Source organism: Pavona decussata, unplaced genomic scaffold (assembly GCF_977016875.1).
Source record: "Pavona decussata unplaced genomic scaffold, jaPavDecu1.1 SCAFFOLD_468, whole genome shotgun sequence".
In the NCBI taxonomy this organism is placed as follows: Eukaryota; Metazoa; Cnidaria; class Anthozoa; order Scleractinia; family Agariciidae; genus Pavona; species Pavona decussata.
In genome coordinates, this window is record NW_028145806.1 from 797,623 (window position 1) to 812,500 (window position 14,878).

General features: G+C 40.0%; 2 protein-coding genes across 2 annotated transcripts in view; both read right to left on the reverse strand.

The window, feature by feature from the left end:
* Positions 1–1,585: 1,585 nt before the first annotated feature.
* LOC146450338 (hematopoietic prostaglandin D synthase-like) lies at positions 1,586–5,643 on the reverse strand. Its single transcript, XM_085100375.1, has 5 exons — positions 5,426–5,643; positions 4,257–4,355; positions 3,739–3,854; positions 2,640–2,750; positions 1,586–2,085 (listed from the first exon to the last, which is right to left on the reverse strand). The coding sequence occupies exons 1-5, from the start codon at positions 5,631–5,633 to the stop codon at positions 1,909–1,911; spliced, it is 711 nt and encodes a 236-aa protein (XP_084956501.1). The 5' UTR covers positions 5,634–5,643; the 3' UTR covers positions 1,586–1,908.
* Positions 5,644–9,417: 3,774 nt separating this feature from the next.
* Positions 9,418–14,878, reverse strand: part of LOC146450339 (hematopoietic prostaglandin D synthase-like) — a 6,156-nt gene continuing 695 nt past the window's right edge. The window contains exons 2-5 of the mRNA XM_085100511.1: positions 13,522–13,620; positions 11,983–12,098; positions 10,858–10,968; positions 9,418–10,038 (exon numbers count right to left, since the gene is read on the reverse strand). Of these exons, the coding sequence (XP_084956637.1) occupies positions 9,862–10,038; positions 10,858–10,968; positions 11,983–12,098; positions 13,522–13,620 (503 nt within the window). The 3' untranslated portion in view covers positions 9,418–9,861. The remainder of the gene's footprint in view (positions 10,039–10,857; positions 10,969–11,982; positions 12,099–13,521; positions 13,621–14,878) is intronic.

Here is a 14,878-nt window from a genome sequence, read left to right on the forward strand (position 1 = left end):
GAAACGATACTGGCCGTATGCGAGTTTGTTTTGCAACAAACCTCACTGCTTTTCAGATGTAAATCGTGTCGTTCCAGTCTGCTAACTAGTTCCATTTATAATTGGAAAGTACGGTGGTTTGTTTGAGACAGAGTCAACCCCAGCCTCGGTACCACTCAAATGCTAGGCTATGGCAACAAAACAGGCAAGGCGAAAGGTTTTCTACCTTGGCCGAGTTTTATTCGCACTCTAGTAACATTCTTAGACTAGTGACTGACACGGATTTGACATAGAAAACTAAGAGGTGTCTATCCTAGGCCTCTGGTTACGACAGGAGCAGGCGGCTGATTTCATCAGGCTTACAGCAGCGATCAGTGCCAACATTAAGATCTCCAAGAGAAAACGCCTGGCGTTCCTGTGGCTAATGGTAATGTTGGAGAAAAGATTTCCAAGTAATATAGTTTTTATCAAACACGAGAAGGAGTGTTTCATCAGATATCCAAACACTGAGAAGTAGGTTGAAAAAACGAAGCGCAGCAGAGTTTTTTTAAACTACTTCGACGTGTTTGGATCAGATGAAACACACAAATGATCAATAATTCTTGGAGAAATTCAAGGCTAAAGTTGACAAAATTTTATGGTAATTAGGAACACATATCCAAACCACGGTTACAGTAGTGATTTTCTTTGTTTTCTCTTGATGAATTATGAATGAGTTTGAGAAGACAAGAAAGAGGAATTTGAAGATGACTCTGCTTGATCTACCAAATCCTTAGTTCCGTAAAGCTCCTTTTATCATAAGGTGTGATTTTCGTACTAACCGATAACAGTTTTTTGAATGCAAAATATATATGCAGTGAAATGTTCCTTTTTTTTTTTTTAGCCGGGCAGTGCACTTAGCCATCAAGTTAGTTTACAGAGACTCCACTCAAATACAGGAAATAAATAATCCAACTCAAACATAACAAACACCAGCCTCGTGAAGCGATAACAGTTTTTTGAGCATGATATTGTAGCCATTTTCAGATAAAAACTAGGCTAATGATCTCTACTCATTGCAGGAGTTGAGAGCATACTATAGAGAGTAACCACCCCACTCTTCCCCTCCCCGCGTGTATAGCGACGTATTAAGTGTTGACCTTTTGTTAAATCGAAACTATCGAGGGAGGAGGGGAGGGGAGGGGAGGGGAGGGGAGGGGAGGGGAGGGCGTGTAAGAATAAGGAGAAGAAGAAGTCATACCGCCTTACAGAGACTTACTGAGTTTATTTAATGAACCCTCATGTTTAAAGGCAGGAACCCATTAATGGGCTCTAATCAAAGGTGAGTTCCTCAAGCCATGCTGTAATCTTGGGCTCGTACCAGGCTATCGCAGACACCACAGTGATGTGTGGCAAATCCTTCCACGCAGCTGGTGCCAAAGGCTCACAATTTTGCAGCAAAATTATGTAACTTACGGTGTATATCAGTGAGTACCCAGCCTTGTTCCCAGGGTCTCTCCTCTCGCTCTCTGGAAAGTGAGGAGGAGAGACCCTGGGAACGTGGTTGATACCCCTTCCCCCCCCCCCCCCCCCGCTTCCTTCCCGACTCCTGAAAAAAAAACGGGGATCGTTTAAAGATATTGTTTATTACTTTCGTTTGTAAGATTTCCGAGGAGATAAGTAACTTAGTTCCATTCGGACTCCTGACAAGCATGAATATTTCCGAACAAGAATTATACAGCAATAAACATGAAACTAAAAGAGGTAATAACAAAAGTAAGTTTAAAATTAGAAGAATTTAAGCGAACACTGAATATAAAAGCGAGAAAACGAAAAGAGCCTTTTTTAAAATGTATAAAAACTTGAATGGCCCTTATGAATTCAGGTAAAATGCGACAAATAGAATTCAAATAATGGTGGTATTTTTTTGGAAGCAGCGTTAGAGCACCCTTACAAAACACTTTTTGGTCGTTTCTCAAGCCATTCTGCAATCTTGGGTTCGTCCCGAACTTTCTCATACAACGCAGTGAGGCGTGGGAAATTCTTCAAAGGGGCTGGAACCGCTGGCTCACCATTTCCAATGTAGCTGTTAAAAAAGGAGAAGCAATTGATGTCTGCAAAGCTGAGCTGTTGACAAGAAAAAGAGAGTTGTAGAGTTTGAATACCTTGCTTTCTTAAATGAACGATCTTCTAGCATAGAATGGCTCCACTCCACACACTCCAAATCAGAATGGGAAAAGAAAAAAAAACAACATTATTCTAATTCCCTTTGGAGATGGCAATATTTCTTTATATTTTAAGAAAGCATAGAGCATTTCATGCAAAGGTAAATTGCCTTAAAATGTCAATATGATTTGTATACTTAACCCTCAAATCTATATAATGGACTGTATGGGGAAGATCCGCCCGAAAGGGGAACATATTTTTAAGATGACGGAATTTAAAGGGTAGGGATTTCACAAGCTGAAGTAGTAATGTTGGACTCATTTTGGTATTTTAAAGGGCCTTTCAAAATACCTCGAATAGGCTTAACGAAAAGAGATATGGACCTAGGGGCAGAATCTCTCCGTATAAATACACACCTACCCCCGGGGGACCTAACAGCTACTCAAGTGAAGCAGCTAACCTTACTCAGTAATGAACCGGCGTTTATTACACAGATCTGTCACGTCTAAGCGTACCTTATTTCCAACACAGTAAACTTCATCCTTTGGATTTTTGTCCAGGATATTCTCTAAGTACTGACACACTTTAGGTAGTGTTTCCTTATGAAACTTGTCCATTACCTGTTTCTGTGGATTTAAAACAATAAATTTTCAAATTAGATGACCGTACATTACAGGCGTTAATTCCTTTTGATTGCTCAGTTAAAGTTGTAAAACTGCGGGTGAAGGAAAACTCTCCAAACTTATCCGGTCTTCTTCAGGCCGTAAACTAGCGGAATTAGAATCCAAGGTAGTCCCGGTTACAGAAGCCTTATTGGCTTCCTCAGGGCACCTTGCTTCGTCAATGTTTAATTTGTTAATGTTGCATTTGTGTGTGCGAGGCAATCAATAAACTGAAAGTAGCGGTGGAATAAAACATCTGGACTGAAAAACGTTGATAGAACGGTTCCTACTAATACAGAGGTATGTAGTTTATGACTATGTGGGAAAAGCAGATCTTAGCAAAGGCTATTGGAAACCGCAAAGAAAATTGGAGGCACCCATGCATTTTTTTTTTAGAGATAACTAAGAAACAATAATTCTAAAAGGTGCTAAAGTACAACTGAAGCGAAGAATGTCATTTTTTTATCAAACTAAAGGTTTATTATCACTGAAAAATGCATAGTTACCCCAATTTTCTTTTTAAATACCAGGAGCACTTGTTAATTAGTTCTGCTTTCTCGGAATAGTTTTAAACCGTGCAAAAACATCCCTGTATTAGCAGGCATAGCCTGCGTAGCAATCGTTTGAACCATTTCCTTAAAGCCAAGCGGCAATGCCCTCGCGCGCTTCCCCCGCTTGGCTTGAAGGAAACGGAAACGGCTGCTACGCAGGCTATAGTAGGCGCCACACATAGAAACTCGAGCACGAGCACGTCTGCGCAGTAACAAAAGTAGGCACCGTCCTTTTTAAAATACTCCGAGATATCTTCTTACGGTACAGGTGATGCAACGATTCAGAACACACGGAGACGGTTTTATCTTCCCGTCGCACACCACATGCCTAACCTGACTCTGTCATCCAAATCTCCTGGAACTCAGCTGAAAACAAGTTGTTTAGGAGGAGATTATTGTACCTGTTGGTCTGAGTCTGGAGGAAATAACGCTCGAACAAAAGCATTTTCTAAGTCAAACACTCCCTCAGAAAACATGTCTGCCTTTGCCTGCTGAAGGTCATCACTGGGAACCAATCCTGTTGCAAAAACAAAACTCAGATCAACTCTACTTAGAATAAACGCCGGTGTGGTTTGTTTCATTTTTCATGTTTATCGATTTTGACAGTAAATTTAAGCAGTGTAGTCAACTGTGCAATAATATCAACCAACATCATCCGGCTCATTCAAGGAACACACATGATCGAAGATTTGTTTTTTTATTCGAGGAAATAAGGCATCTTATTTTGTTGCTATCGTCCTTCTCATCCCAAGGAATTATTTGAAGCTTTCCACTGAAACAGTTGTCTTCTAGGCCAAGCGTGGCAGATATCCTCTCACACTATCACCCTCCCCCCTTCCTCCCCCCACAACTACCCGTGCACCGGGTCATGCGAGTAAATTCAAATTCAAAAGATGCTGTAGTAAGGAAAATTGCAAACCATATCTCTTAGCCACAAATCGGAGAATGCTCATCGACTGGCACAATGTCACACCCTCGACTTCGAGGATAGGCAACTGACCAAATGGACACTTTCCACCTGAAAGAAAAATAAGAGGGTGTCACGGATGGGGTTCACTGATAGCGGACAATCGGCTAAAATTTTAACTGTCAGCTGAGAAATCGAGGAAAATTAAACTGATAGCTGAGAAATTTTAAGTTACTGTTAGCTGAGATGAATAAATTTCCTCTGAATATCTTATGGATATCACTCACAAAAAGGCTACTTTTGGCACAGCTAACCCTGATGGGAACATTGCTAACCGTTACAATTCGTCACGCACTTATGCATTCGCTCATCAATGAACCGCGCGCACAATGAAAAATCCTTTTAGAGAATTTAACCACAATTCGCCGTTCGTTATGTCGGGTATTCGGAAGCGACTGAATCACCCCGAATATCAGGCGAAGCATTCGCAAGGGTACGCATTGGGAAGAGAGTCTTTCACCTACTTGACGGCTGACATTGTGCGCACGCGAGTGCATTTTTTCCTAATGTCAAAGCCTCGAGAATAAAAATCCTCGCCAAATTTACACACGCGAAATTAAATACCACGGTAAGAAATTTGAATCACAAAGGAACTTGATAAACATGATCAACAACAGCATGTACAGCTTACTGTATTGAAATAAATGATAAATTATTCAGTGGTGGGCTCCAGTTTTCATCTTGTCTTGTCATCATTTGCAAAGATTTTACATGAATATATCGAGCAAAGAATCTAACTATCATCTTCATCTGAATTACTATATTCGAGCAAATCCCTTATAATATCTTCCGTGGGGTCGTCAAAATTGCCATTATTTGGTTTCTTGAGGTTCTTATTCAACAGGTTTCTTGTAACCCCCCGACTGACTGAAACATTCTTCAAGGTGGAGTCATGTTCGATGCCAACGGTGACAGGAATTTCAAGGCCAACCTGTACGTTGCATTTTTTTTTCCAAAAATAAAATGCCTCGACAAATACTGTCTAGCCAAAGTCGCGAAATTAAGTACGAATAAGCTATCTTTTCTTTCCCATACATTTGCGTCATCACACAAAGTTTTCCTTCTAATTTGTCTCTTCACTGATCCTTGTGTCATTTGTAAAATCCGGGTTTCATACTTACTGTTCTTAACTGGAGGCCATTCTTCAGCTCGATTTTCAAAACTGATTCTGACGTCTTCGTAGTCGACTCCAGCGTAAGCGAAAACAATTCGCGTAGGCTCGGCGCGAGCGCGTATACCGAAGTACGTTAGTTTATAATGGGGCGCCATAGTACCGTTGTGATAACATGTGCAATGTTCGGAACTGTTATATAAAAATTGACACACCATGACTCAGCGATCTTTAACAATATCATTTGAATATTGCGTGGTTGTACGGTTGATTGGTCAGTAGCAAATATAGCCGATAAGTTGACCCTCAAGTCACGAAATTTTGTTGATGTATTTGATGAAGTAAAACATAGTCAAGTGTGACTGCTGGGATTAAGGTACATTCAAGAACGTTCCGCTTATCATTATCAATTTTAGGTCTGTGGATTTGCTAAATGGCTAGCGATCGCACATCGATTTTAATTTAAGCTCCGTTAATGTGACCTCTCCCCCTCCCCCCCCCCCCCCCCCGTCCCCCCTCGCATATAAAGTCATCACTTTGAATAAAGAAGTAGGCCTTTAGCAGCTTGAGCTTGTCTCATTAGTGAAGACGAGTTATTGAAAAAGGCAGTGGTTAGGTGGAATTAATAAATGTAACGGTATTTTCAGCCACAATATCAGTCTTATTCATGGCAATGTATATTTAGACTTACTTTTGCATTGCAGTCTAAATTAAGTAGAATTAATTAACTTTTAGAGCATATTTGCTCGTCATGCTGCCGTAAGCATTTGGTAATCAGGATGTAATCTCTAACTACAGCAGGCAGTCAATATCAGACAATACGCTCTAATTCTGGTCAGAAGTTAATGCAAAAGAAAAAAATAATAATAATATTTTTAAAATGGCGACTTACAAACGCAAAAACACAGGATTTGCCATTTAATTTCATTTTGGAAGTGAAAAAGGCAGTGATTAGGCGGACTTAATGTGATGATATTTTCTGCCACTATATCAGTCTTATCTAGAACAATGTATATTTAGACTTAATTTTGCATTGCAGTCTAAATTAAGTAAAATTAACTTTCAGAGCATATTTGCTTGTCATGCTGCCGGCAGCATTCGGTAATCAGGATGTAATCTCGAACTACAGCAGGCAGTCAATATCAGACAATACGCTTTAATTGTGGTCAGAAGAAAATGCGAAAAAAAAAAAAAAAAAAAAGAAAAGATAACAATATTTCTAAAATGGCGACTAAGGGCCTGTTCACATGGAGGTGGGGGACCCCGGGAAGGTGAGGTACCCCATCTACCCGGGGTCAGAAAAAACAGGCCTTCACATGCAACCCCGGGGCGCTGGGGTGAGGTTTAAAAAAGCCATCGCGTGGTATCTAAGTACATATATCAACAAAGATGGCGGATGGAAGACACTTTTCGTTTCGTTGTTCTACGGGCACGACTTCACCTTCATCCAAGACAGGTAGATCAGCTTGATTATCAGACTCGACAAATGCACCTTCAACTCCTTCAGAACTTTCTTCAATGGCATTGTTGTCGATGTTTTGAAGGTGATATCGGCGAAAAAGCTCGCCACGCTTGTACTTAATTCAGAGACAATTGCCCGGATGAACATCACCCCACCCCACCAGCAGCATTCACATGGAGAAAACTCACCCCAGCTAAGCGGGTTACCCGCCTCGGCTGACCGGGCAACCCGCCTCGGTGAGATACCCCACTTCACCTGTGAACGCGATCAAGAAATAAAGAGAGATTGTATGGAGAGATTGGTAACCCCACCGAGGCGGGGTACCTCACCTTCCCGGGGTCCCCCACCTCCATGTGAACAGGCCCTAACAGACGCAGAAACACAGGATTTGCCATTTATTTAATTTCATTTTGGAAGTGAAGAAGGCAGTGGGTAGGTGGACTTAATGTAATCAGATATTTTCTGCCACTATATCAGTCTTATCTAGAACAATGTATATTTAGACTTTATTTTACATTGTAGTCTTAATTAAGTAAAATTAACTTTCAGAGCATATTTGCTTGTCATCATGCTGCCGTTATTTTAGCATTCGGTACGTAATCAGGGCGTAATCTCTAACTAGAGCAGGCAATTAATATCAGACAATACGCTTTAATTCTGGTCAGAAGAAAATGCCAAAAAAACCCCAATATTTCTAAAATGAAAACCAACCGACGCAGAAACACAGGACTTGCCATTTAATTTCATGTTGGAAGTGAATGCTCTGTTTCCCTTTGCCTTTTTAATGATACCCACTCATGTCACCGTTTGAACCAGAATATTCCAGAGTGACGCCACGTCATTTGTGCATCCAGGTATGTTGAGGCTATGTCGATGGCGCGCAATGCAAAGAAAATGTCTATGCAAGCTAAGGACTAAGCGGTTTTTACTTAACTGGAATAAAGCAACTTACAACATCCATCTTGCAACAATTGTGTCAATGTTTGCACATTCGCAACGAGTTTATTAAAAAAAGACATTGTTTAATACGCGTTACTGGTTTTGTTTACCTGAAAGGCCAGCGAGACCCAATTATCTAATACCATCCCTTCTTGTTTCAAACCGTACCGTCTTATGCCTTTAACGGTCATTTTCTGTAAAACTCTAAAGAGGAAAGGCCGTGCCTATGGAAATATTGGAATTAATGTATTTTCCTAACGTTAAATAAGCCCTAAAATTTTAGCCGGTTGAATCTGTCATAGATACAAAACCAATTCACTGCAGATAATGTCCATAATTATAATAAAAGATCAACTGATGCGGCATTCGTGGCGAGGCTTGAAGTTCAAAGGATTTATTTCACAAGAACAGAGGCGTCTGTCTGGAACTGGAATTCACCTAATGTGCGCAAAGAACTCCGGAATTTCACAATCAAAATTCGCAAATTGTTAATGAATTTGAATAAATGTGATGGTATATTTTAAGCCTGGTGAAAGAATAAGAATCATGTCTTATTCAGTGAGTGACACAGGCAAACTCGGAAAAAAAGAAACCGAGTGCTTCTATAAGGAGTCGAACCTAAGACCTTCTAGTTCGGATGCTCTACCACTGAGCTACAGGAGACTCGTGGGAGCTAAGGCCATTAAACTAGGTTCATGGGACAAGCATCCTGCATACTGCTAGGATTCAATCAATATAGCAGTATACAGTGAGGATGCCTTAACTTCACAAGTCCTACGTAGCCTGGTGGTTCGGTAATCGCAAGGCCTTCGGCTCCACTCGTGAAAGGAGCATTCGAATTTCTTTTTTCCGAGTTTGCCTGTGTCACACTCACTGAATAATACATCATTCTTATCCTAATGAATTGTTTCACAATAATCGACAGAATACCCAAGTACTCTAAACCTTTTACATTCGTTTAGTTATTTTATTTTGTCTCTATATTATCTCTCGTTCATGGTTCTTTCTTTCCCTCCCTTATGGGCTTAGTGAACACTTATGATTTTTTTTTTTTCGTTTTTCGTCCTTTTAATTCGTGGTCAAACGTAACTAACGGGGCGAATAGCAACATCTACCTAAGGGTCAGTGCATTCCTTTTCGTTGCCTTGTTTTTTTAACTTTCCCATATCCCGTGCCCGTCCCAAAAAAATTGTGTGATTTTTATTGGCTGTAACTTCGATTCACTTGCAAGTCAGGTTGAATGATCGCTCAAGCAGCAAAAGAGATACTGCGTCAGCAAATATAAAGCCAAGAGTAAGCATAAACTGAGGACCAGTTATTTAAACAGAGTCTAACTTAGACCGCGGATTAAGACATTCAATGGGCCTCCAAATCTGTTTATTAGTGGTTTATCTTAAGTAGATAAATAGTTTTCTAGTCTTTGATGCAAGCCTACTTGTTACCGTTGGCAGTGGACAATGTTTAGATATGATTGTGGACAAAATTGAAAATGGCTTAGAACGTGGTTTTGTTCAACACCGTCTAAACTGTCTTTTAATAACTGACCGTGAGTTTCTCGCTTTCTTGTTTACCATAGTTACTATTAAATACAGATTTTTCAATTCGATTCAATTCAACTTTATTTGCCCGAAATCACTCACACGTATCGTTACATTAATATATCTTAACAAAAGTCCGGTATGGACTTGAGCTGGAAGCCTCCGAAGCCTTTCTAGATAGGCGTATCTAGGAGACCCTCATCACTAGTATCACAATATTACTTCGACGGTAGGCAACTTACTTCCATTCGGACTTACAAACTACACAAGTATGTTAATATTTCCGAACAAGAATATACAATAATAAAAAAGAAACTAAAATAGTAGTAACAAAAGTAAGTTTAAAATTAAAAGAATTTTACGCGAACACTGAATTGAAGAGCTAGAAAAAGAAAACGGCCTTTTTAAAATGTATAAAAACTTTAATGGATCTTATGGGTTCAGTAAATCGCGAATAAAATAATTAACAAATTGATGGTATTTTTTGGACGCGGCGTAAGAGTACCCTTACAGGGCACTTTTTGGTCGTTTCTCAAGCCATTCTGCAATCTTGGGCTCGTCCCGGACTTTCTCAAACAACGCAGTGAGCCGTGGGAAATTCCTCAAAGCAGCTGGTACCGCGGGCTCACCATTTCCAGTGTAGTTGTTAAAGAAGCAGAAGCAGCAGATGTCTGCAAAGCTGAGCTGTTGAACAAGAAAAAAAGAGTTGTAGAGTTTGAAAACCTTACTTTCTCAAATAAACGCCCTTCTAGCATAGAATGACGTCAAAGTGTATATACACTTTGTATGTGATCTGTGTGATGCAGATTACGTCGGCTATACCAGCCGTCACCTTCAATTCACCAACGCATTGATGAACATCGGTTCTCGGCCATCGGGAAACACCTAAAGAATAATCACCAAGTTGACACAATTGGCGACCTGACAAGCAACTTCACCATCCTAAAGAAATGTCAGGGAAAGCTTGATTGTTTAATATTCGAAATGCTTTGGATCAAAAAGAAGATACTGAGTCGAAACACCCAGTCAGACTCCATTCGCGCAAAACTATTTTTCTAACGGACAAAACTCTCATTTTATAACACCTTCTGAATTAACACCGGACAGTTACTTCTAGTCTCAATTTAATTTATTCTATTTCACACCTTTACTTTATGTATAAATTATCTTTTCTGTTGCATTCTTTACTTGATAATGATGCCATGCAGGATGACACCGAAACGTCGTTCCGTTTTTTCGCTCATTTTTATAGTTAACTGTATTTCTAAATTTAATCTTATTGAAGTGAGATTGTAGGAAAAACTGTCACTTAGGTATTTTAAAGAGCCTTTCAAAATACCTCGAATAGGCTTAACGAAAGGGGCGGAGTCTCTCCGTGTAAGACTTTGTTGAATACACACCGACCCCCCGGGGGATTTAACAACCACTCATAATCAAAAGAAGCTAACCCTACTCTACTAAACCGGCGTTTATCACGGTGAAATCTGTTACGTCTGAGCGTACCTTATTCCCAACACAGTAAACTTCATCCTTTGGATTTTTGTCCAGGATATTCTCTAAGTACTGGGACAGTTTAGGTAGTGTTTCCTTATGAAACTTGTCCATCAGAAGTTTCTGTGGATTTAAAACAATAAATTTCCAAAAATTAGTTGACTGTACATCACACAGGCGTAAATTGCTTTTGATTGCTGAAAGACAGGCTTGTAAAACTGCGAGTGAAGGAAGGCTCTCTAAACTTAAAAAATACCGTGCCAGTGTATCATTGTCATTATTATTTGCCCCTGTTCCGAATCAAAGCTCTTTGCGCATGCACATGATTAATTTAGCCAATTTTATCGTCATTTGGGAGGTCACGAATAGTGATCAGCCAGAGAATGTTTTATCCGCTCTTCTTCAAGCTGTAAACTAGCGGAATTAGAATTATCCGAGGTAGCCTTATTGGCTTCCTCGGGGAACCTTGCCTCGTTAATGTTTAATTTGTTAATGTTGTATTTGTGTGCTCGAGGCAATCAATAAACTGAAACTGGCGGTGGCATAAAACATCTGGACTGAAAAACGTTAAGACCGGTGCCTACTAATACCGAGGTATTTTTGTGCAGTTTATGACTATGCGGAAAATGCAGGTCTTTGCAAGGGCTATTAAAATCCAAAAAGAAAATTGGGGGTAACCATGCATTTTTTTTAAAGAGGTAATTAAGGAACGATAATTCTAAAAACTGCTAAAATAAAATTGAAAGCAATGTATGGCATTTTTTATCAAATTGAACCTTTCCAATCTCTGAAAAAATGCATGGTTCCCCCCGATTTTCTTTTTAAATACCAAGAGCACTTGCTAAGTTCTGCTTTCTCCGAATACGGTTTTAAACCGTGCAAAAACACCCATGTATTACCCCTAGAAACCCGAGTATCTCGATATGCGGAGAACGTAGGCGCAGTAACAAAAGTAGGCACTGTCCTTAAATACTCAGATATATCTTTTTACGGTACAGGCGATGCAACCGCGATTTAGAACACACGGAGACGGTTTTATCTTCCAGTCGCACACCACACGGCTAACCTAACTGTGCTATCCAAATCTTCTGGAACTCAGCTGAAAACAAGTTGTTTATAAGGAGGATATCATCGTACCTGTTGGTCTGAGTCTGGATGAATTAACGCTCGAATGAAACCATTTTCTAAGTCAAACACTCCCTCAGAAAACATGTCTGCCTTTGCCTGCTGAAGGTCATCACTGGGAACCAATCCTGTTACAGAAACAAAATCAGTTCAACTCTACTTAGAATTAACGCCGGTGTGGCTTGTTTCACGTTTTATGTTTATCGATTTCAGTTAATTGATTGAAGTAACCGTATTTTTTAACAGGGTAGTCAACTGTGCAATAAACCTGTAGTATCAACCCGGGGTATCCAATCGATGGAATCAATAATCGATGACAATCGATATCCATCGATAACGATGAGATATCAATTAATCGATTGATATTGATAATCGATGACCAATCGATGGCGAAGACTCGTGTGGTTAGCGATTGGTATCAATTATCAATACCAATCGATAGATAAATTAGTATCGATTGGTTGCAGATTGACGGAACCGGAAGCGACGCATAAAAAACACAACTTTGTACGCAGTAATTATACTCACAATTCATTTTAATGTTAACAGGAGAACAATACTCTCTTCTTTTTCTTTAATATAATGCCCCGTCCACAAGAATCCTGTGTTTTTTTTTTTTTTTGACAAATTAAAAGTTTGTTCCATGGGCCAATCTATAGACTTCAAAAAAAGGAAAGTGGTTGCATCGTGCCTTCACCGAAAAATTCTGGTAACAGAAGTCGTACTTTGGCAAACAATGAAATTGCCAACAACAGCAGCATGAGTTGTTGCAAAATAATGAATAAAGCAGCAATACCTAGCCTTATAATAACGAACCTAATCGTGCTTAAAACAAAGATCACATACATACAAACTAAAAAATATATGAAGGCGCCAATTGTGTCTAAAAGAAATAAAATATGCAGCAAAAGATAAAAAAGACGTTCCTTTTTTTCATCATAGTAGTAAGCGATGAGCCATTTTAGTTTTGGTGCTTTGCTGTTTAGTTTTGGTCGGCATTTGTTTTACCAATTTCGTCCCCAGGGCTTCCTAGCTAAAAATGGTGGATGATCGGACAGGTAGCGTGCGTGACGTCTGTTCAATGTTGCTGAGCCAATCGATAGCAATCGATGAACGGTTTTTGTGAGGTTATCGATTGGTCATCGATTGGCCGATACCAATCGATACCAATTAACTAATTTTATCGACTGATATCGATTAATCGATGGAATTTCCGATCATCGGTTTCCATCTATTGGATACCCCGGGTATCAACCAGCATCATCCCGCCCATTCAAGGAACATACATGATCGAGGAATGGTTTGTTTATTCGAGGAAATAAGGAATTTTATTTTGTTGCTATCGTCCTTCTCATCCCAATTAATTGAATTATTTGAAGCTTTCCACTGAAACAGTTGTCTCTCCTAGGTCAGGATGGCAGATAACCTCTCATACCATCACCCCACTCCCCCCCCCCCCCCCCCTCCTTTGCCCCTCCACAACCACCCGTGCACTGGGTCATGAGAGCAAATTCAAATTCATAAGATGTTGTAGTAAGGAAAATTGCAAACCATATCTCTTAGCCACAAATCGGAGAATGCTCATCGACTGGCACAATGTCACACCCTCGACTTCGAGGATAGGCAACTGACCAAATGGACACTTTCCACCTGAAAGAGAAATAAGAGGGTGTCACGGATGGTGTTAAATGAGAGCTGATCGGCCAAAATTTGAACCGGTCACCTGAGAAATGGCCCAAAATTTAACTGACAGCTGAGAAATTTTAAGTTACTGTCAGCTGAGATGGATAAATTTCCTCTGAATATCTTGTGGATATCAATCACAAACAGGCTACTTTTAACACAGTTAACCCTGATTGGAACATCGGTAACTGTTACTAAGCCTGCGTTACGAGAGTTGCGTGACTAAACTGACTACCGATTATCTTCCCAACAGGGCTATCGAAATCGTTCGTTCGTTGGTATATTCGTTTATTTATTTAACGTTTTATGGTAGGCTGCAGAAAAAACGTACGGCCCTGTCGAAAAGCCTGATATTTCTATTTTTCTAGTATAGTATTTATTTAGCGCTCATCGTGTGTTTCGTGTCATATTTGTTTCTTTTTGTGTGAGTGTCGGCGACCTAAACAAGTATTATTACAATTTTGTAAAACTGGCTGCCTGACTCCTTTAACTCTATAGTTATTCCAGGTAGCCATCCTTTCTTATGTTATTACTTTTTTTTTTCAATAAGTAATTAAGCATAATAACGGTAATGTGACCGGATGAGGCAATCTCGTACCCAGAGTCCTCGGGCTTTTTGGTCAGTGGGTGGGTGCCAGGAGAGAATCCACGGAACCGGAATTTTGTTCAAATTTTTTGTTTGGCCTCGTAACGGCTTCCATTGTTTTACGCAGAAATCAAGCAGTATTAAAATTCCAGTTCCCCAGAGTCTCTCTTGGCGCCCATGCCCACCCGCTGACCAAAAAGCCTGAGGACTCTGGGTACGAGATTGCAATTCAATCGGCTACGATGCTAGTAATTGATTTGATCATTTTAAAAGTACTCGTTACGCACTAATGAACCGCACGTACAATGAAAAATCCTTTTTAATAGAGATTTTGATCACAATTCGCCGTTCGTTATGTCGGGTATTCGGAAGCGACTGAATCACCCTGAATATTAGGCGAAGCATTCGCAAACGTACGCGTTGGGAAGAGAGTCCTTCACCTACATGACAACTGTCATTGTGCGCACGTGAGTGCATTTTTTCCTAATTTTAAAGCCTCGCGAATAAAACTCCACGCCAAATTTACACACGCGAAATTAAATACCACGGCAAGAAATTTGAATCACAAAGGAACTTGATAAACATGATCAATAATAAATTATTCACTGGTGAGCTCCATTTTGCATCTTGTCTTGTGAT